This window comes from Fulmarus glacialis, unplaced genomic scaffold (assembly GCF_000690835.1).
Source record: "Fulmarus glacialis isolate BGI_N327 unplaced genomic scaffold, ASM69083v1 scaffold2892, whole genome shotgun sequence".
Lineage (NCBI taxonomy): Eukaryota > Metazoa > Chordata > Aves > Procellariiformes > Procellariidae > Fulmarus > Fulmarus glacialis.
The window spans coordinates 110989-133646 of NW_009199663.1; the positions used below are offsets into that span (position 1 = coordinate 110989).

At 37.8% G+C, this 22658-nt stretch overlaps 1 protein-coding gene across 1 annotated transcript in view; it reads right to left on the reverse strand.

The window, feature by feature from the left end:
• LOC104073514 (cadherin-13-like) overlaps positions 1-22658 on the reverse strand; it is a 207882-nt gene that overhangs the window by 92736 nt on the left and 92488 nt on the right. Inside the window, exon 2 of the mRNA XM_009573326.1 lies at positions 17689-17800. Coding sequence (XP_009571621.1) covers positions 17689-17800 — 112 coding nt within the window. The remainder of the gene's footprint in view (positions 1-17688; positions 17801-22658) is intronic.

Sequence of the window (22658 nt, forward strand, 5' to 3'; positions counted from 1 at the left end):
AGAAAACAGGTGCTGACAGCGACTCCCATCCAGTTCAGATCTTACCCGTAATTATTTTAATATGATGGGCTCAAAGTGACCATCTGGCTGTAAAGGTCCCTTCAGCATTAGGTTCCCAGCTTGGCAGCAACAGCCTGTGCACAGGACAAGGTGCCCCCAAAGTGCTCCCAATTCAAAACTCCCAAGCCTTGAATGCCCTATTCATGTTTACTTTTCAAGGACATACTGAGTTATTTTAATATTTTCAATATTTTATAAAGTACTGTAAAGCCTGGAAATCTCCATTTATTTCCAACAGTGATCTATTAAGATTCTCACCAACCGAAAACAGATGTAGGAAGATATTCCCTGCCTCAGAGGTCATATTACTTCTAGCAGTTAGAATTATTTACCAGCTACAGGTTGTTTCTGTATGTGGTGTAAATAGGACGCAATTTCAATAATGGACCCCCCCTCTCTATTCCCCCAGACAGGCTGTTTTGAGATAGGTTCTGCATCTCTCATCTAATTTTAGAACAAGAGGGCCATGCTGTTTGCTGAAACCTTCTCGTCAGAGCTGTTTGTTTGCTTATTTCTGTTCTGTAGGTGGGCTGGTGCTTAGAGTGTTTGAGCTCGAGGAAGCAGGTGGGTGGCAGGGACCTCACTCTCCCGACTGTACTAATTTCCAAAGACTGAAATAAACATAAAAGGAAGAAGCGCAGCTCACAAAAGGTGTTCAAGTACATGAAAAGAGTTGAAAAGCCTCCCAGAGGTAGTGTCTTCCTGAAGAGAGAACCTACGGTACCTAAAGGAGCAATATTCATTAAATATATCTTAAGAGTATCTGCTATAAGATGCTTAACAGGAACCTGGCTTTTCCTGGAATTCTCAAAATGTGGCCACGGATCGAGACTGGGTAAGGAGTGACAAATCATGGAATTTCTTTCATGGGAAAGATTAAGAAGAAAAAAAAAAAAAAACAAAAAAATCGTTTTCATGGATATAAGCATGTAAAGCATATGTTAAGAAAGAACAGCTTTATGTTACGGTGGGAGTTGTAAGCCTCCCAGAAAACATGATTCCTCCAGAATAAAATCAAGAGAGCTGACACAAGGTGCTGAATTTCTTCCTAAAAAGCCCAGTGTCTTCCTCGCTCATCCCATTTTTCATGAGCATCATTACAATATTAATTATTGGTATTGATCAGACACTGTATTGAAGTCAGAGGTGCACAAGTGACCAGCCCGCATCCAGGCTGTTGTCTGCTGGCAAGAGCAACAGGTAGAAGTGCAACTCTACGTGAAGTTGAAACGCAGAAATACGTTTTCAAATCACAGAGCAGGGTTAAAAGAACTAAATATGTTATACGTGAAATGAGTAAATAAATCCTTAGAAATGGAATTAAGATGAGCATTAATCAGGATGGTTTTGAGCATGTCACATGCACGGACCAGTTCATAGAAATCTTGCTAATTGCCTTTCAAAGGCCACTTTATCCTATTAAGATTATCCTCAGGAGGCTCGAGACTTTGGGGGCAGCAGGGAAGACTGAAAAACCCAGCCACATTTATCATGTTTAGAAACAAACAGAAATTGATTTTTATTTATCTTGTGAAGCAAAACCTCCGTTATCTTTCTCTCCTGGTATTTAATCCTTTTTTTTTTTTTTTCCTAGCAATATAAATAATGAGACACACCAATTAAGCTGAGGGTAACCTTCTAAGCAATGAGAGATAAATACACGACACCAACTTTAGCAAGCAGTACCTGTAATTTCTCTTGTGCACAAGCATTGATGCAGATTACTTGACAGTTTTAGACTTATTGCTGTGACCAAGCAAGGTATAAATTATGACAGGTCCACATGGATTGCAGATGATTTGAAGCAAATCAAGGACATTAACTTTAATAAGGTGCTTTGTCTCTCTTAAATGCTAGTCTTACTTTCTGTAACAGCAGCCACTAAAAATCAGTGATCAGAGACCTCTGCATGCAACAGAGCTGTTAACCTCAGGAACTTCAGCCAAAGGAGCCCATGCAACCACAGCCACAAACGCATCTCCCAGATTCCTCCTCTGTAACATACAGCATCTGCAATAGGCTCCATCAACAAAATTGACAATTTAAAAAATGTAACTAATTTTCACTTTTAATGTCAACTCTACAAGCATCTCCCTGAAAGCTACAGTCAGGATTGCAGTACCCTACATATTGCAAGATGTAGCAGGACCACATTCATAGCAGTGTTAAAATATAAAGACCATGAAAGAGATTGAAAATTGAATCAAAATGCTTATTATACTTTCAATAACATAGCAATAGTTCAATCTGAGCCTCAGCCAGCTCTCAGTAAAGTCAATGAGAGTTGTTTCACTGAAATCAAATGATGTATGATTAGGTCCTCACAGAATTATACGTAATAATATATTCAAAATTGTAAAAAGTTTCGGGTTGACATCTAAAAGCCTATTTTCCTTCTGGAATTCTGCAACGAAGCTACTATAAAAAAGAATCAATACATAATTCAATATAGTGGAAAGATTATTATAAAGGGTTATTAAACATAGCTCAAAGATTTTGGATAAAAAGAATGAAATCCCTCATCGCTTCAATCATGCTGTACTGACCTATACTAAACACAGCTTCAGACTACAAAAAAACCTGTTCCAGATTTCAAAATGGAACCTTTAACACAGTAAAAACAATAACAGCATTATTTTGCAAAATAATAAGGGGGGGAGGGAGGGGAAGCTCCTAAATCTCAAGATAAATTTTGGTTTTGTACACTGATATTAACTTAAAATTTAGTTTTGCATGAAGTGTGCCAGGACAAGGCAAGAAAGTGTTTCTTAACTTAGTTTGCCAATTTTACTCTCAGGCTAGCACTGTTGTTTATAATATCCATCACAATTCTTTGTCTTCCCAACAGGCTGGCAGAAATACTGAGCAAGTGCTGACTCACACACCTCAACACCTCCCTATCAAAGTTAATCTGAAATTGATTTTACTTTCCAAAGGTAAATCAGAACTGCATGAAGTCAGCTACAAATGGCATGCACAGATCAGTGTTCAGCACTTTTTATAACTCCTGTAACATTTCATGAGTATACCACAGGAGTTTTCTACCAAACCCTTGGAAGCTTCAGATCAAAATGGTCAATTATATTTCTACCTTTCTTTGGGGGAAACAAAATAGAGGAAAAGATATACATACATACATACATATATATTAAATATCTCTATATCTCAGTTCCTGTAATCCTTCTAATTAGATTTTTTAGCAGAAAATTGGGAGGGAAATACACAGAACATTTGCATTCGTTACTGAACATCAGACTTTGCAGAGTTCAGTTTTGACAGTAGAAGAACTGGCAAATGCCATTGCTCATTTCAGCAGGGCATAAAAGGAGCTTTAAGATAAAGTTAATTTATTAGAAGCAAATGAGATACTGCTATTCAAAAAATCTTCTTTAAAGATAATTCGTTCATCTTTGTTTCATTCCCTTCTTTCAAGAGAAGATTTCTCCAATGTTTTCCCATCTGAAGTCTCTGAAATAAACACAGCTGAGGAAGTATGTGCTTGCTAAATCCACTGATCTCATGGAAATCAACCATTATCAGTTCAAGTTGAGGTCTTAAGCTTTGTTCCAAAAACACAAGTGAAATACCAACCATTCATGTCTCCTGCTGGCATGCAAGAAGGCAGGCCCAGGTAACATAGCTACATAATCTCCTTTGCTTTTGATAACAGTGCTCTTAATAGAGCAAGCCAGATGGCAAATAAATCAGAGTATGGCTTTCCTATAATCTATTAATGAACAAGGAGCAGATGATGCACAAAGGAGGAGATGTTCAGGATCCTTCAAGGGCATCCATGTTGCTTTTCTCACTTCATAGCAACATCTAAGTTATTAATTTCTGTGCAGTATTTCTATTGTCATTTATCATTAATAATGACCACTTTAGGGTATTCCAGAGAGGAAATGCAATCTTGTGTTCTATGGAAATCAATTTACTGACACCATTAGAGCTGTGCAAATAATTTGGTTTTGGTTCAGCTGCCAAGCAGGTGGTGTTGAAGGAAAGGGTTCCACCAGAATCAAATTCAAAAGAAAAAATATTTTCTTGCCAAAATTTAAAAGAAAAATAAAATTGTTCAATGCAACAGAAAGCATTCCTCTTAGAAATCCAACCTTGGTTTGTCAACAAATGTAAGAAAAATAAGTAAGGTTCCAGAATAACAAAACTATAAGGTGGAGGAGGAAGAGCCATGATGTTCTTCATGTACCCAGTAGTTCCAGTATTCCAGCAGGATCTGGAAGTCTCCAGTTCAGCTGCTCTGCTTGCTCAAAGCTACTGGAGCCTGTACTATCCCCTCTACTTTTTAGAAAACTCTCCTAACCAGAAAGCTGTGTCGGCCCCTCTTGTTGGAGCCATTTCAGTTGTATCCAATTAATCATTGCAGGAAAAAAGAAAAAAGCAAATCACAGGAATGATACTCTAGCATGTGGTTTGAAAATCCAGAGAGCAAGGCACTATTTCCTCTGCTTCCTGCACTGGAGCCTGTACTATCCCCTCTACTTTTTAGAAAACTCTCCTAACCAGAAAGCTGTGTCGGCCCCTCTTGTTGGAGCCATTTCAGTTGTATCCAATTAATCATTGCAGGAAAAAAGAAAAAAGCAAATCACAGGAATGATACTCTAGCATGTGGTTTGAAAATCCAGAGAGCAAGGCACTATTTCCTCTGCTTCCTGCTATTATATCCAAATACTCTCCTGCACACATCACAAGCAGGTTCCAGTTCCAGCTCCCTGAAAGCTTATTAGAATACCTATAAAAATACTTATTTTAAAATCACTAATGCTTCTCATAGTTTTAATTTTTTTTTTTTTTTTTTAAAGTATTAAAAAAGTATAAGCACTCAGTTGAGCAGGGACCGAAACAACAACCTTCGCTCATGAGGAAATGGGCAAACTACCAGGCTACGAGTCCCTCACGCGTAATTAATCTTTTTAAAGTATAACAGTTTCAACAGAAGGAAAAGGCAACCGAAGGATAAAGCAGGGCATATGTGCATAGTTAAAAGTTTTCACTGTCCTGGGTATATAGCACATCTAGATCCAAGTAAAAACTCCTCAGGAAAGCCTAGGGGAGAAAACACTATGTGGCACGTAAGATCTCAAAGACTGCCACAAAGACTCTTGAAGACTACCACAGAGAGATGAGAGGACAGGAAGAAAAGAAGCAGAGGTTTCCTGTCTAGTATGCTGTATTTGCCTGAATCTTGCTTTGAGGGCTCTATTCAGTTTTTATTGGTTTTGTTTGTTTGTTTTGGTGGGGTTTTGCTTGATTTGGGGGATGTTTTGTTTGGGGTTTTTTTGGTTGTGTGTGGGTTTTTTGTTTTGGTTTGGGGTTTTTTGTTATGGTTCTGTTTTGGGTTTTGTTTGTTTGTTTTTTAAGCAACCCAGAAAGGCAGGAGGTGCCATTCTCACTTCTGCACAGCACTACCCAAGTACCCAGTCAAGTCCCACCTGTAGCTGGCTCCGTGTGAGCCATCACACTCACTGCATCTCACATACACCTAAGCCCAGTCGCCCGTTGCGCGCAGGCCACGCAAAGCGTGCAGTGCCTGGGCACCTTCTAATGTTCTTTTGGTCTAAATAGTCTCTTTAATTGATCTTTGTGGGCACTATGTATTTCTGTTGTCTTGATGGAAATAAGCACTCAAGATTTCATCTTGAGTGAAACTGGCTCTCTCCCACCATTACTAAACTGGCAATTCTCTATTAAACTCATACAGGTACTTTCACAGAGTTAAAACCAAAAGCAGGGGCGGCTGCTGGGTTTTCTAAATCCCCCGCTCTAGCAGGAAGATTATATTATAGACCTGGCATTAGACACCAGTATAAATAGTAAAGCTAGACAGAGAACAATTTTATGACCTTTACCTGTAACCTACCATTTCCAATCTGGTCACATTAAGCCTGGCCTTTAATCTTACTTGACAAATATTTATATCTTTATTAAACTTTTAAATCTGTCAGTTCTGATGGGGGCAGTGCCAGCTGTTCTAGCTGTTCCCCCCAGCCCAAGGCAGCTGCCTGTCGCTCCCCACCGCCTTCCTCGGCAGGCGCCCTGCCAGCAGCCCAACTTCTTGAGGCTCTCGCCTACGTGCCACAGGCAGCGGGGGTGCGGCACCAGCCTTCACCTGTTGTCAGTGCTCATCCCCATCCAGAGCTTCTCCAGGGTCTGGAGCACAAGTCTTATGCGGAGCGGCTGAGGGAACTGGGGCTGTTTAGCCTGGAGAAGAGGAGGCTGAGGGGAGACCTCATCGCGCTCTACAACTACCTGAAAGGAGGTTGTAGCGAGGTGGGGGTTGGTCTCTTCTCCCAAGTAAGAAGCGATAGGACGAGAGGAAATGGCCTCAAGTTGCGCCAAGGGAGGTTTAGACTGGACATTAGGAAAAACTTCTTCACTGAAAGAGTGGTCAGGCCTTGGAACAGGCTGCCCAGGGAAGCGGTGGAGTCACCATCCCTGGAAGTGTTTAAAAGACGTGTAGATGAGGCGCTTAGGGACATGGTGGTGTTGAGTTGACAGTTGAACTCGATCTTAGAGATCTTTTCCAGCCTTAATGATTCTATGATTATATTTAAGAGGTCATTAAGAGAACGTAAAAAAGACCAGTCTAGATTTGTTTGCTCAGTTATCCAAAATCCAGTACCACTGGCAGTGAGGAAGAATGCAAGTTTCGGCACAGACTTATGCAAGAAAACCAAACTTCAGCAGACACAGCACTCATCTGTGGAAGTTGAACTTCTTGCTGTATTTATGGTTCTGAGCATAACCACTCCAAATAGTGTTTCAGCACAGAAAACGTGTGCTGGGGAACTTATGTGCCTTTTCTTTTGCATGGCTGCATGGGTAACAGTCACCTTACAGTTCTGCCATTGCCAAGCCTTTCCCAAAGGGCAAATATTTTGCATAAGCAAAAACTTGTGCTGAAGCTAATAGAATTTAGGCATATGGTAACACTGAAGTAAAGTCAAATTTCTATACAGAGTGTGGAGGGAACTTAAATTAAGGTGCTGCTTAAATACCTTGCTAAACCAGGATCTAAAGCATAGCTATGGTCCCAGAAAGAGTTAAGTCAAATGTGTCCAGCACTTATTCATCGTACAAGTAATTTCATTTCAATTAATTATCAGCGCTAACTGTAGTTAGTATCATACAATTCTGGGAAATGATGCTGACTTATAAAAACAGTAGTAAGTAGTCAATGCCTAATATGTCCAGAAGCATTAAGATTAATAGATTTATTATGTAAGTGTTAAAGCATCTATATTTCAGTTTCTTCTAACTTTATTGGAGAAGCTATTAAAGATAGTGTCTCAAAGAATAAAAGTGCCAGAAGTAATAATATCATTTTTAATAAAGTTTCTTATTTTGATTTACAGTCGACAGAAGCTGCTATTCTATTATGCCAAGAAGCTTCTGCCTACCTGCATAAGATCTGACATTTCTCAGAAGAAACACCAAATCTTACAGAACATTTAGAGCATTGCATTTTCTTATTAATCAGAAGAGTGAACTGATCGGCTCCATTGTTAAGGATAATTTTAGGCTATTTCCTGTGTCACAAACCTAACTTTTAACAATTTAAATGAAGCGAGCTCTTTGGTTGCAAATTATACTGTATAACTTCCACAATACTGCTTTCATTTATCTAGAAAAATATTGTAAAATCACTATTTCCTATTTTCTCCTATGTCACACTTGAGTTGTTTCTCCACAAATACAAGCCAGGCTGAATACCACTTTTGCCTAGAAGAGCCAAGATTAAAAACAAAGAAAAACACGCACAAAAAACAAACGAACAAAAACCCCCAAAAACAACAAACAAAAAAACACAACACAGAACCAAAACCAACCAAAACCCAAAGCAGTAGTAACTAGACGACCAAACACAGATTCTTAGGCAACTGAGTTCATGGCCTTTCTTTCAGCCACAATGAGTCCCTGGGAAGCTCCCTGACCACAATACTTATTTGTTTGCATCCAGCATCATGTTTGAACACAAACTCATACAGAGGAATTAAAGAAACTCCCTTATGTTTCTGTCAGGCCTGCCTGGCCTTCAGGTCTAAGGAAATTCTTTCGTCAACAAGGATGTGGCTGAACATTGGCTCTTCTCTTTTGGTGTACAGTCTGCTGCAAATACTTCATCCCCCACCTCCCTCAAGTACCGAAACAGCAGAGGAAGCCTCTCCTTGAATGCAAACAAAGCAGTTACTGGAATCATGCTGTTCCACACAGCAGTACACACATACCAATCCATGTGTGACAGCTCTTCAAGACAAGTTTTAACCTTAAGTAGACCTGTGAACCATTAGGTTGGTGAAAGTTTGGGTCCTGAAACTGATACACACTCTTACCCTTTCTCTTCCCCAATATATCTGGCATATAGCATTATACATCGCAGAAATAGGTGCGTCTTACTAACAGCAGCTATCCATAATATAATGCATTGTGAAACATAATGTCAGAAGTATAATTAAAGAACAATAGATTTGGGCAGTTAATGCTTCACCTGTCAAACAACCAGCAAAATAAAGGTGACATAGGCAATGAAAACAAAAATGTTTCAGGTCACATAAAAGCCTATAACCTTGGCATTCAAACATCTTCAAATTTGATTTTTATTATGGGACATAAAAAACAATTCATTTAAAGTATCCTTATGTTTACAGCTTCAATTCAGTTTCACAAAAAAAAAAAAGGTAAAATTGATTAAACCGTGCTTTGGATGATATTAAAGACAATGGAAGACCTGGAGCACACTCTTAATCACCTTTCCATAATGACAGAACTACAAAATACTGTGAGCTGCCACACCATGACTCAGGGACTATTTTAGCCAGAATTAATTCAAAATGCATTTGTATTTGTGACCGTTTATGGTGCTGTATACAGCCAGCAGTGTTGCCCATTTCATGTTCCAACAGTGCCGTTGGATTGACATTTCCATGCAACTCGGGCACAGGCTGTCCTACTCCATTCCTCCTCTTCAGCCCCACCTCGTTCTTTTGTGAGTCTCGGGCAGGAGAAAGGAGCACTTGGCCCAGGGTGCAATTCACAACAGCTGACTGTCGTGAATACCTCCCCCTCCAGGGAACACAGCAAGGGAGAGGAGACAGAAGAGTGAGTGACAAGAAAAGATTCAGAGGGAGCAAGCGGGCACCTGAGGTTTCCTGAACTGATTCTTCTGGGGAAAGAAACAGGCTCTGTATTTTTATACATCAACCCTTCCTATATGGTTTGTATAGTATCCTTTATTCTGAGCCTCTCAGCAGGACTGCTTTCCCTGAGGCATGATAAAACCATGAAAAGATTCTTATGCCAACTGTGCAGCATTTTTGTATGAGGACCAGAAGATGGATACACACCAACATCACTTTGGTGTCCACACTAGTGTATTTTTTTGTTTTTTCTAAAAGTAAAAATATTATATGCACACTTTATTTTCATAATTCCTTGAATTCTGCCTCCCACTGTATTTATTCTTTAAAGTTGAAGTTATATTTTTGTATAGGTTGGTGTTAATGTTTTATAAAGGTCAAATTATAGTGGTCGCCCTACTGTTTTATTGTAGGAGTTGACAGCTGGCACTGTAATTAAAATTCCAGCTAAATAAAGTCTGCGGGATTCCTACTTGTAACCAGGCAATTTGGTTTTCTGGCAAACCAGAGCACATTTTCTGTTGCCACTAGTTCACTGCCACACAAACCAAGGTAAACAAAGCCCACGTGCCTGAATGCATTTACACAAACAGTGTTTCTTATCAGTACAGTTAGTAAAGAATATAAATAAAATTAAAATAAAAAACACACCCATTTTCTACACCTGCTTTTCAGCATTTTGGCAAAAATTGCAAGACAAGACAACTCAGTCTATACATAAGCCTAGGTCTAGCCAAAAGGTTCACGCCGCTGTTTATAAGGGCTATAAGAGATTTGCAATTTGCCCTTCAGTAAAATAAACCTGAATCCCTGGCTGCAGAATGGTCCCATGCATCAATTAGATTATCATTTACTTCAGTCTAACCTGCATTTAAGTTCCGGTACTTGCTAGCAAGTGCTTCACAAGTGTCAAAGATATACCAATGCTGGCTACAGCTTCAGAGTCAAATTTCTCTTTTGCTATCAGCTGCCTGTAAGCTGCTCCAGCACTGCCTCCCTTTTGCTGCCTTCTTTAAAGGCCCCTCCGTTCTGCTTCAGTTCTCTCCACAGCAGAGACAGAGAGAAGGCTGCACTGATTTTTTTTTTTTTTTTTTTTTTTAAAAAAACCGCACTGATTTTTTTTTTTTTTTTTTTTAAAGAAAGGAAACAAATCAAAGCTAGTATTGAAAGTGGAGCTCCTGTCTAAAAAGCAGCATCCCAGATCACTATAGGAATTGCCTTTTAGGCCTTTCCAGGGCTCTCAATTTTATTTTCACCTTGTTTAAAAAGAATTCCTTGGTAAAGGAATTTCAGATTTTTGTTAAAGATAATCTCTTTCAGGCAGGCTTTCTTTAGCCAATTTCTTGTTTCAGCAAATGCTACCATTCACCAGGGTTGATATTTTTTCAGGGATTAAAAAAACCACAACACAAACATTTTAATTAATATTCACATCACAGAACATGACATGCACTTCGCTATCTACAGCTTCACTTGTCTGCCCAAGAAGCAGCAGTAGGTACAAGGCATACAAATATGCACAAAGTCATTCCAAAATGACCAGGGTTTTCAAATTAATCCATGAAAAGTTACTTTTTCTTTCCCTTCTCTAGAGGAAAGAGTTTGGGTGGAGAAGCTGAATAGAGACATAAGACAAAAATCAGGAACACTAGCCTCCAGCTAGAAAAAAAGGCACTCAATCTAATAAATTTCTGAAAGACTTCATGAGTTTACTGCCAGTGTTACTTATTCTCAAAGAGAGACCGAGAGATCACATGCCACAAGAAAGCTACGTAAACAGGAGATGCGCCCATTAAAGCTGACAATAGCTGATGTATACAGACAGATTGCTCTGTCCAGGAAAGACTGCTTTAAATAAGCAAGGGGAAAGAAAAACTGCCAGTTGAAGCATGAGCATAATTACATTAGAAAAGTTATAATTTGATTTGGATTAGCAGAGAGAAATCCTAAAAGCTAAGAATTAATTGTGAACTACATCTGCAAATATTTTCAAGAATACTTCCACGCTTTAAGATATCATTAACTTAAATGAGATTCTATGTTTAAAGGAAGATTTAACCTCACATACTCCCATTAATTCTTGCTAAATGTCCACACTACACTTTGAAATGTAATGGAAAAGGTTAGTTAGCCATGATTCTTTTGAATGGTGCTTTCCCAAGATCCTCAAATTAAAAATTCTGTCAGAAATGCGGTCTGTGAAAATACAAAGCTATGTACTACAGAAATGCATTAATGTCTCAGCATGTAGTAATTTGTGTTGCATCTGTTTGTCAGCTATGAACAACAGCTTCCTCCTGACAAAGCTGGGCTGATGCTGTAGCCCCTTCGGCATAACCCCAGCTCTAAACTATAACCAGAGGTCATGTGCCCCTACCCCTCATTTCCTCAGGAAGATGACCCTGTTAAATTTTGTCAACCATAAGCAATTAGCGTCAGACTATTTCCTTGCTGAGTTTGTTCAATGCCAAGCTACCTACATTTTCCTAAAAGACAGATTTTGGCCTTCCAATATGTTTATACATCTGCAGAGAACAAGGCTGCCTCTTGGCCTGCATTGTTAATCAGTTAGGGAGTAATAGCTTAGTTCATCTGATTTTTGTTTTGGAATTGGCAACTGGAAATGAACAGAGAAGTCTTCCATTGAAGCACCTGGGGACATTATTAATACAAGGTTTGTACTGCACCGAGCAAAAGACCCATCCTGCTAAGACTGAGCAACTGGTCATTGATTTAGACTATTAGAAGAACAGCTAGCATGCTTCAGCCAACCAAAGCCTACACGTATTTCAAAAAAGTATTATCTGAAAAACATTATGGCTCTTGGAAAGTCTCCAGAAACAAATCAAATCTCAAACCAAGTAATCTGCTACTTTTACTTTCCTAAATCCAGACCAACCCATCAACAGAGCATTCACTGTCACTGCAAAGATCTTCCCCACGTTTGGTTGGGGGTTTTTTGTGGTTTTTTGTTTTGTTTTGTTTTTTAAACCCAGGATTGCATGGCTTTTCTCAACAACACAGACAAGATACTTTCTGAGTTTAGATCTTCATTTCCTCCACCTTGGAATTATAATGTGAAAAGGAGGTTTCACCAACACATATGGCTTTCCTTCCATTACTCTACAAGAGCTAACTACATCCCTGAGAGATTTTAACTTAGCCCTGAAGATGTTTGTCAGAGACTAAATAATTCTTTCACATTATTCAGCCTAATGTCCTACCTTTTCAAAAACTAGTTTAATTAAATGTATATGCATAAAAATCAGTCTATTTTAAACTCATTTCCCCTCAGGTCCTGTTAATAAGCTGACATGCACTGTTTGGAAGGGAACTGTCTGACCACCTGGCACTCAACAACCATTTTTTCCTGATTTGTTTTATGATTAAACTGCTTTAATTGTGTGAGAAAGCAGTTTAACAGATGATATGCTATTCTGTTATGTTGCAACACCAATCTGCATACATCTATTCAAAGACACATCCGAGATGTTCTATATTACTTAGTCACCATACATATTTGCAATACATACGCAGACAACTTTCTCCCTCTGTGTAAGAGTTAAGCATCAAAATTCAACTAAAAAGCAATGCCTTGGGTATTTAAGTGCAAAAGGATCTTCCCTTTGAAGATCCTTCTCACTCTGCCTCCACGAACATGTTGTGAAGTTCCCAATCTCCCAGTTTAAAAATTACTTCCACAATTTTGCAACCATTTTGCATACCCCCAATTCCAGATATTTCCTGGAATTTTGGTAACATGAGTTTGGCTTCCTATAGCCATTTACATGGGAATAGTATGATTAAGAGAGATCCCTAATGCTTGGCTTCAAATCCTGACCAATATTTCTGTCCACATGGCATAACAGAGTCCCAGATGCCTGGTCTTAATCATGTATTCAAGTGTCAGAACTGGAGCTCTGGGTATTCAAGTTCTATACACGGATACGTGCGCATTAAGATACAGAGTATAAAAAGCATTCCACTATCTGGGTAGAAAAGCTAACGGACATTTCTGTAGAACCTGCTAACACATGCCCAACACAGGAACCAAGTAATTTTTCCAGCATTTTCTAAAGTAGTACATTTCTTAACATAGCAAATGATTTATGTGAAATGAAAGTAATTTTAAGATGTTTGTAGAATTCAAAACACGTTAGACTACTTTATTTTGAAAAGCCACAACTACGTTTCAACATGAATGCACTACAGATACGTACACCTGAATAGGTGAAAAATCCAAAGTTATCTAGCTATTACCCAAAAGTCTAGACAGTTTTCCCTGCAAGAAATTACTAAGTCAAAAATCTTACCTCACTGGAACATGTTCTTTTGCAAGCTACAACTACCACCTGTAGTTCCAATTACCTAAAACCTGCAATATTCACTGTGAAGAGTTAACATTGGTGTATAAACCTCATGTTAAAACTTCATAGAGGGTTTGGCATATTATAGTATAATGAATTAGGCTGCCACATTGGCTCTACACAAGCTGCAAGAAAAGTGAAGCAGGAGGAGATGAATCAAGTGTGTGTGATAACACACACTGTATGGATCAGAGTAAACAAGAAAGTAACAGCAGTAATATTGATAGCATGAAACAGTTAAAGGAAGAGCCCACCTGCGCAGTCAAATGGCATGATAATCAGTGGGAAGAGTGGATGCGATAAATCACAGATCTCACATGCCATCATCTGAGAATCAACAGGAAATGTTTTGATGTGAGCATGATTGGCGCTGTGATCCATGTACACACATGATATTGTAATAGTAGGAATGGTCTTCTCTGATCTTTCCACAGGCATTATTCAGTTTGAACAAAGGAAATCTTGTTGGAGGCTACAGCTTTGCCAGGCAACAGAAGAACTGCCTTTAAGCGTTCATGATAAGCAGACTAATATATTTCCCATCATATGAGTAAACAAAGATTTTCAATATGGTTGAATAGAAAAGTCTTTGTTAAAATCCACAGAATAAGAAAGTACCCAAATGCAGACAGACAAAGCCCTGATCTTGAAGCAGCCCAAGCTCTGAAACATGTAATCTATCACGTAAGAGACAGAAGAGGTCAGCCATTAATTAACATCCAAATTAAAGCTTTTCAAGTAAGGGTCAAAACTTCCTTTGTTTTGACATTTAAATCCCTGGCAATGTATTCCGCAGTTTAGTATGCACAACACATCACCCAACGCCTTTATGTTAATTGCCTCAATTTTTCAAGTGCACTATTTGATTCATTGTCAATTAAAAATACACCCAAAAGCCAAGACTCATGTATGTTAAGTATAAACATGATTAATGTAATGTAACACAATTACATTTCCACATTTGATGAGTCTGATTAGGAACTTTCTATCAGGCTGGCATGACAGAGCGCTGTCACTACCAGTGACCTGTCAGCCTTGCCAAAGACAAGCTTGCTGATGGGGAAGCATTTCATGGCCACAAATGTTTCAGAAAGGTGTAAAACCTGTAATTAAAAGCTGTCAATTATCACCTTATCAAGAATGTAGCAATCTTTATGATCTTCTCTATTTGATCGCAGAAGGTGGTCCTAGGTCTAAACTAAAAAAGCTATAAGGAAGAAAAATCCAGTAACATCATTGCTTGTTGAAGCAGTAATTATGTGGACAGACCCTCTAGTATTTCCAGAAAGTGACTCTATGAATCCTCTCCCACTACGTCAGGGGAACATCTGGTTTAAGAAAACTGTTCTCAGGGAGAAGAACTGGGCAGACCACAAGTAGGAGAGCAATGCCTGATTTTGTTTGTGGTCATAGAAAACATGTTATAAAGAGATAAAGGGGCCCGATGAGAAAAAAGTCAAAATTAGGAAAAATAAATGACAAAATTAGGAAAATAAGATGGTCCAAGTCTGGAGGTTGCTGTTAAGTGAGATGCAATGGTAATTAAAAAAAAAAGAGCAGTTCAGCCCGAGCACAATGAGATAAAAGCTAAGAAATAGCAACAGAATTCCAGTGGAACTAACAGAAAGGAGGGTACGCATACACAACTGGAGTGATGTAATTGTTATGGCCAGCTTATAAGTAGGCTTTGATAAGAATTGGTACAAATTAGAATAAGAAGTAAGATAAAATTCTGTACCCTTAGTTCAGGCTTCTCTTCCTTCTTCCCATCAGAAAACATAAAATATAGTTAACATTGCCATATTTAGAAGTAATAAATACGTAAGAACCAGCCATAACCTATATTTAATTACAAGGGAGATACTAGCAATGAAATGTACAGTAGGTCCTTGTTTAAATTGAAAAATAAAAAAAGAAAGAGACTGTTTTATTGCACTTCAGAAAAGAATTACGGAGCTCCTTGGCTTATCAGGGACTACAAAAGCAATCACTGCTATAGGCCTGCTTTGCATATTCGCTCTATTAATTTATGTAGCCCTGGTAAGCCTCACATTGCAATGCAACTGCTAAATTACACTGCTCTTGGGTAATGGGTATAAAAAGATGCAAGAGCATGCAAAGTGTGTTCAAACAGACAATTAAAAATATCAATTCTGTTGACAGCTAAAATGAAGAAACTGTGCAGAGGTTTAATGCTGCTGCATGAAGGACATACTGTTTACGAGTGATTGAATTAACCAGAATCATGCATCGACAGTCTGCCTTTGTCAAACATTACATATTAGGCCAATTTAGTGTCTGCTTATTAAAATAATTTAATTCCGAAGATTGTTTCCAGGCATTTCTAAATCTCCTCCTGCTCTTCCCTCCTCCTTACATTAATGATGGCATCTTAATTATTGTGCTAGTTTCATACGAGTGCAATTTGCTGGGTCACCATAGAGCCCAGTCAACTTTGGCTTAACCAACTCGTCCTTTAGGTGTTTGGGAGGACAAGCAAGAGGACAGCAGGAGGTCTGGCCAGACACGCTGCAGCCTCAAAGCTCAGAAGCAGCCAAAGAATACAACAAAGGTTATATTTATTCAACTTGACACTAACTTGTTAATATTGCTTTTCTTTACATAGGTCTTCAACTTTGCATGCTTATTAAATCTATTATGCTTCATATATTCTCTGAATTTCTACTTTTAACCACATAGGGATGATGTGTTCATCAACTCTTTAAAATAAGAATTTAAAAGAAAACAAAATTGCCTAAAGAAATTAGAAGTTTGAAATCTCTCTTCTAAACTGAATCATAATCTCACATCTCTGAATAGCATTACTACTTATGATCTCAATTTCCTCTGAAAATGCAACTCGGACTAAGCAACTTACCAAAATGCTTAGACTAAAAATGTTATCCTAAAGGTTTGCTTTAGCACCTGTTAAAAGCTGAATGACTTAAACTTAAGAGAGTCATTTCAATAGACTCTGGCAACTAATTCTGACATTTCATTTTGAAAAGTTAGTGCTATTTTAAAACAAGTGTGCACAGATATTACACCTTCATCCAAACATGCATAACAGTGAAAATATGTCAATATGTAGTAATAACATCTGAAGGGAACTGAGACAGGAAACATGTGCATTTAATGACTAACATTGCTTTGCATTTCTTGGTTTCACCAAACTATCATTATGTATCACATTGTAGGATCTAGATATTGTACATAGATACCAAGCACTACTCTCTCATGCTGCATACCTAGAAGAATTCCTGGTTCAACAGCAAGCAACCAAGCATGACAAAGAAACTACTATGTATGACATGTAAAAAAGCTAGAATGTTTGGAAGTTATGAAAATAGCAGCACCTAGTATCTTTTTTTAAGTCTTAAAAATCATTGGCCATTGGATAAGGTACTGCCTTCGTTTAACAGTCTTGAAGTCCCAAAGCCACAGAACTGAATGAACAAGTTGTAATGCTCGCTCACTAAAGTAGTTGAATGAACTAACACCAGGACTGAAAGACAGTTAAATCTCTTTCAGTTTAATGCTTCGAGTATACAGTGCCAGATCGGATTTTATAATGGGACACGTGGTCGTTGGAAATATTACTGAATATTCCAGTTGTACAACACACGTAGTATCAATTTGCTATCACTGATGATCACAAGCTTCATCCAGCCTCCTCTGAATTTCATGTAAAGACTTGGACGTGCACTGGCTTTGAATGAAGCTTCTAGGATATAAGCTTACAAATCTGAGTTGCAGAGATGAATTAATAGTGAAATGCTGATAGGCAAGCCCTGATTTCCGAGATTATAGGAAAGACTATAAAAAAATTAAGAGTAAATTTACTTTTAAAAAGTGGATGATTTTAAGTTTTCACAATATTCATACTGTCCTAAATGATTGTATATAGTATTTTGCCATCTCTAATACATGGAACAGAGTAAAGTCTGTAGAGATATAGGATTAATGCAGGGAAACCCAGACAGAGTTATGGCAATATTCAAAACCCTGTGTACAAAAAAAAAAGCTTTCTGATAGATGGTAGGAGTGATATGAATACATAAGCAATTCTGATTTTTGCACAATAGTAGTATATGAAAATAACATACGGTTCAGGACTGGCTGGTCCTCTGTGAATTCAAATGGCTGTTCAATATAAAAAACCTTTTGCTGGAATCCAGGGACACATTCTAAATCTTCTGCACATGCAAGCAGCAGAACCTGAGGGGAAAAAAGGAAATGGACTTTTAACATCCACTCATTCATCCATCACGTTGGCTTCTGGGAATGATACTGGGTTTAGGCTCAGTGCTCATAAAACAAAACATTGGGCTCCATGCTCATAAAACAAAATATCCATCACATCACACTTTCCCTTCAAATCTTGCTAAACATTTTTTTAGGTAAGGTTTTTGCCAGTTTGGCTGGCATGGAAATCACAAAATAGTAGCTTTCAAGGTTAAGTTCAGTTCAGATTATCAATAAAAGGATATTACTGGCCTCCGTGAAAACATAGGATGTAACATTGCTCCTAAAATCACAGGTGAATACAGCTAGGCTTAAATATATGCTTAAATTAAGCACTTTAAAGTTGATTTAAATAATTGATAAATTAGGGTCTGCAACCCAGTTTCAGAAAGTTGATCACCAAGTTACAGAAAGAATTCTTTATTCAAGGGTGAAGTTTCACATCACAGAAGTTTTCTTTATGAAAGAACTTCTTTGCTAACAAATGTAAACAACCTGAAAGACTATTTTTCTTGGCAACTTTTAAAGGAGAGCATGGGGGTAAGAATGTCCAACAAAGAGGCAGCAAGAAAAAAATTACTAAAAAGCATAAAAGGTTAAAGAAAGAGGCAAAAGGAAGCAAGTTCAAGAGTAGGAAAAGCCAAATTTGTATTTTTCAACCCATATATGTGTAGCCGCATTTTCAAAAGTACTTTCTGCTTCAGAACCTGCAAAGATGTTTTTCAAAACCTGACTTTCAGCTGGTGTACAGAGTACTCTGATCTCAAAGTTATTATGGCCAATCTGCTGCTTGTTGGACAGCCGAATTAAAATCAAGGAGAGAGGGCACACATAGTGACCAAGAAAATGGTCAAGCAAAAACAGTGGTTCTGAATGACATTCACTTTAAAATTCACGTAGCCCTGTACAAATGGGTCTATTTACTCAAGACAGCCTCAATATGTGATTACAATTTTGTAAATAAAGCTCTTCAGCTATAAAGTGAGGACAATTTCTCCCCTATACCACACAGGTGAATGCTGAAGCCTCCTTTCTTCTTCACCAGCTCAGGTGACAAACTGCACTCTCACTCCTCCCAACCCAATAGCAGCATCTCACACATTTCTCAGTTCTACCTCCACCACATTATCATCTAGGTATGCTGATCCTGGTCCTAGAGAGATGTCCTACAAAATTTTAACATCTGCATGTTTCCCTCTTAACCACCACTCATAGTCCATTTGCTAAATCAGAGCAATACATTATCTGCTCTCTCCCTTCAAGCACTTCACACTCACTGTAAGTTTTATGTGATCCCATTTATAAAAACCAAAGGCAGCAATATCCCACCTGGTCTGCATTAGTAGTTCTTATTGAAACCAACTGCTGGATCATTTGTTTCATGTCACTGACATTTGCTATAAAAGCTTGGCTAGAAGTGCTAGCAGACTGTGAGAAACAGCCAAAATATTTCATGACAATTAGGTTGGTGGAAGTCAAATGCAGCAGATGGATGCCTTTGCTTTCCATCCTGACTTGTCCTGTGCTTGTCCCTTTGAAGGATTAGCCAAGAAAGAAGAGAAAGACTTCAAGTAATACACTTGACTACTATTCACTTCTATATATCCACATAACTGCTGTCTTTCTTACAAAGGCTTAAAAACACAGTGCCTAATCCGTTATTCAATTATTGACATTGATATATTGATTTTACTGGAGATTCTGGACCTTATAGGGGTTGAGAAATGGACATGTCCCCCTTCAGTCTTCCAGTATGAGACATCTGCAAACGTGAACTGACATATTCAGAGCCCGTCCTCAAAATTGTGCATAAAACTTGATTACCAATTCTAAAAAAAAAAAAGAAGAAAAAAAAAAAAGAATAGCCTGATATGCATTTAAATAGTAACATGCACAGAAAGACACACATGCATTTTCTGCACACATTTTCTGTGTGCACAGGTGCATTTTTAAAGTACCTATCTTTCTGACTCACGGTGTTACTGAATGAATATGCATAAAAATGCAATCACAGCAGAAGGAAAATTCTTCCAATCTCAAGACGCACGCAACAACAGAAGCAAAGTTATATAACAAGCCCACACCAGAAAAATAGCCCAAGCAGTACATACTGAAATTCAACTACAAACAACTCTTCTCCTAAAGGATTAACACAGCAAGTAAGAGGCAAATCATGTTCTGATCTCCCAGCTACTGGCATCTTAAAGTTTAAACTCTTGTCTTACGGAGCTATAAATAAAAAGCCTGCTTTGGACATCATCTATGACAGTACTTAAGAGAAGGGAATATGTCTACTCTATCAGATTTGTGACAGTATAAGTTGACTTTGAAATCTGGGCAATCTAAATAGGTCATGAGTTAACTTCTGTAAGCCTGGTGCAGAAGCCTCACATAATACAGATGTAGCAAATAGAAAATGACCTTTACTCCCTTTGAAATAATTACAAGACTCAGGCTCAGCCTTGCTGTGAAATGGAACATTTTATTCTATTTGTGCAATTCCAGGCACTTTCTTCTTCTCAACATATCAGACAAGATGTTAAATTTGTCACTACACTGAGAGTTTTTAATTAATTATCTTTTAAAAGCACAATTATTCTTTTAATTTATTTTTCTCACAAAGAAACTTCTTCTGTTGAACTAAATGTCTATCTCATTAAAATAATTTCTGTTGAGGTTCTTCACTCTGGGGAAAAAGTCTTTAAAAATAACTTGAAAAAATAAGCCAAGCAGATATATGTTGAAGGCAAAGAGAACATTGTTCAAAGCAGAATACATTCTGAATTTAAGCACCATGTAGATTTCATATTTTTGGATATAATAAAAGGGTCTATGGGCTGATAGCTCTCTATCTAAAGAAAGCCTTCAGCTAAATACACTGAAAATAATGTTTAAATGTCATATATGTAGAATTCAGAATATATAAATACTGTTCACACATCTAGTCAAGTAAGTACTGGGCAATTAGTACAAAGGGTCCTTCACCCGCTACTAAGAAAAAAGCCACATTCTTGAAAGAATATGACAATTATGCAGCAAACATCATTTGGCCATGAAAATCTGAAGGGGTAGAAGTCTGAAAAGCAAACCAGGACTACTCAGACCTACAGATCCTATATTCGCTGACAAGCAGAAGCAAAGGTTTTCATAACCTACTGCTTTTCAGAAATGTACAGGGTGAAGACTCATTTTTAATATCCCAACAATTTGTCTTTCTGAATTTATTACCAGTCACTATAAGGAAGTGTCACTAGTTCAGATAACTTCTGTGGAAGTTTGGTCACTGGGCTAGAACTATACTTCTGATGAGGTATCAAGCCTATGAAACACCTTTTTATTTTCCATTAATAAAACAGCATGCACATGCTGGTGGCCTTGACTGACCCCAACATTTGCACTGAAAGCTGCTCACATAGAACATGGATTAGAGAGCAAAAGAGAATAGCAATTTTATACCATACTGCAGAGGAAATTAATAAAGTCCCTGATGTTGAAGTACCTTCGGGTATTACCACATCTCAAAAGCCAGGGTTCCTCTACCTCCTCTGCTGGTGACTGAAAGTTAGTCTCTGAAATGACCTTCCACAGAATTTCAAAATCTTTATGTCCTTTTAGACTTGCCCAGTTTCATCACATGAAGCAACTCCATTCATGTTTGGTTGGCCACATCCTCACTCCAGAAATTAATTTTCTCACCTTTTACTGTAACCACTGTCATATCTTCATTAACCCTACCTGTATGAGACCAACTTTCTATAACAAAAACGCAAGCTTCAGAAAATTAATTACATTTTGTACATATTCTTGTGGTGTGAAATTCATCCTTGTGCAGGGCTTTATTTAAATAGAGATGTAAATGCAGACACCTGAGAAAACCATCTGTCCAGACATGAATTTTACACAAAATAAATGCAAACAAATCTCATTTCATAGGGCAATATACTGTAAGACCACATTCTACCTTTGACTTCAGGAGAGTAATTTGGAATGCAAACAAAACAACACAAAACCCCACAAAAGAAGAGCTAAAATAGAAATCACACTCATTTTTAATAATAACAATAATCTCAAAAGTTCAAAAATTATGAGTCATTTCCTAAGAAATGCAGTTTTTGGTTGGTTTGGTTTTTTTTTTGTTTAGAGTTTTCGGGGGGGGGAAAAAAAGGCGGGGGGGGGTGGAAGTATGGTTTTGGGGTTTCTTTTTTATTCATTTGACTCATTTACTTGGAAGTGAGTATTGAAAATTTATGCTTCCGAGCTTTTCTCTGGAAACATGAGAACTAGAAATTTTTGCATATCAAAACTTCAGATTTTCATATAAAATATGGTGATCCTAAAAGCTGAGAAGTGAGAGGAAAAAAGTAATCTGAATAATGAGAACTGTCAACACTGAATTAAATTGCACATGGCAAAATATTTTTATCATGCAGATCAAGATCTTTGAATCTTAAAACCCCTTTTATCTTCAGGTGTTGCAGCACTAGATCCACAAAAATGGATAGGAGGAAGCCATTGGAAAAGAAAAACAATAAGCAGCATACAGTCAAAATTATTTGCAGACAGATGATTAAATCTTGTCTTCACTGAAGTCAGTAAGAACTATTTATTGATTTTAGGTTTTTACTCAAGATTTAAATGAGGGAGTTATTTAAATGAAATTAACAGAGGGATACTTAAGCAGAATAAAGAGAGTACTGCTTTAAGTAAGGTTCTGATTCTGCATTATGCAGACTCCAATTAGAGTGTCAGCAGGTCCTAAAGCAATTGTTTCATCAAATCGTATAGAGACTGGACATGAAGTTCTCCTTGTCTCCTGTATTTTTTAACATCA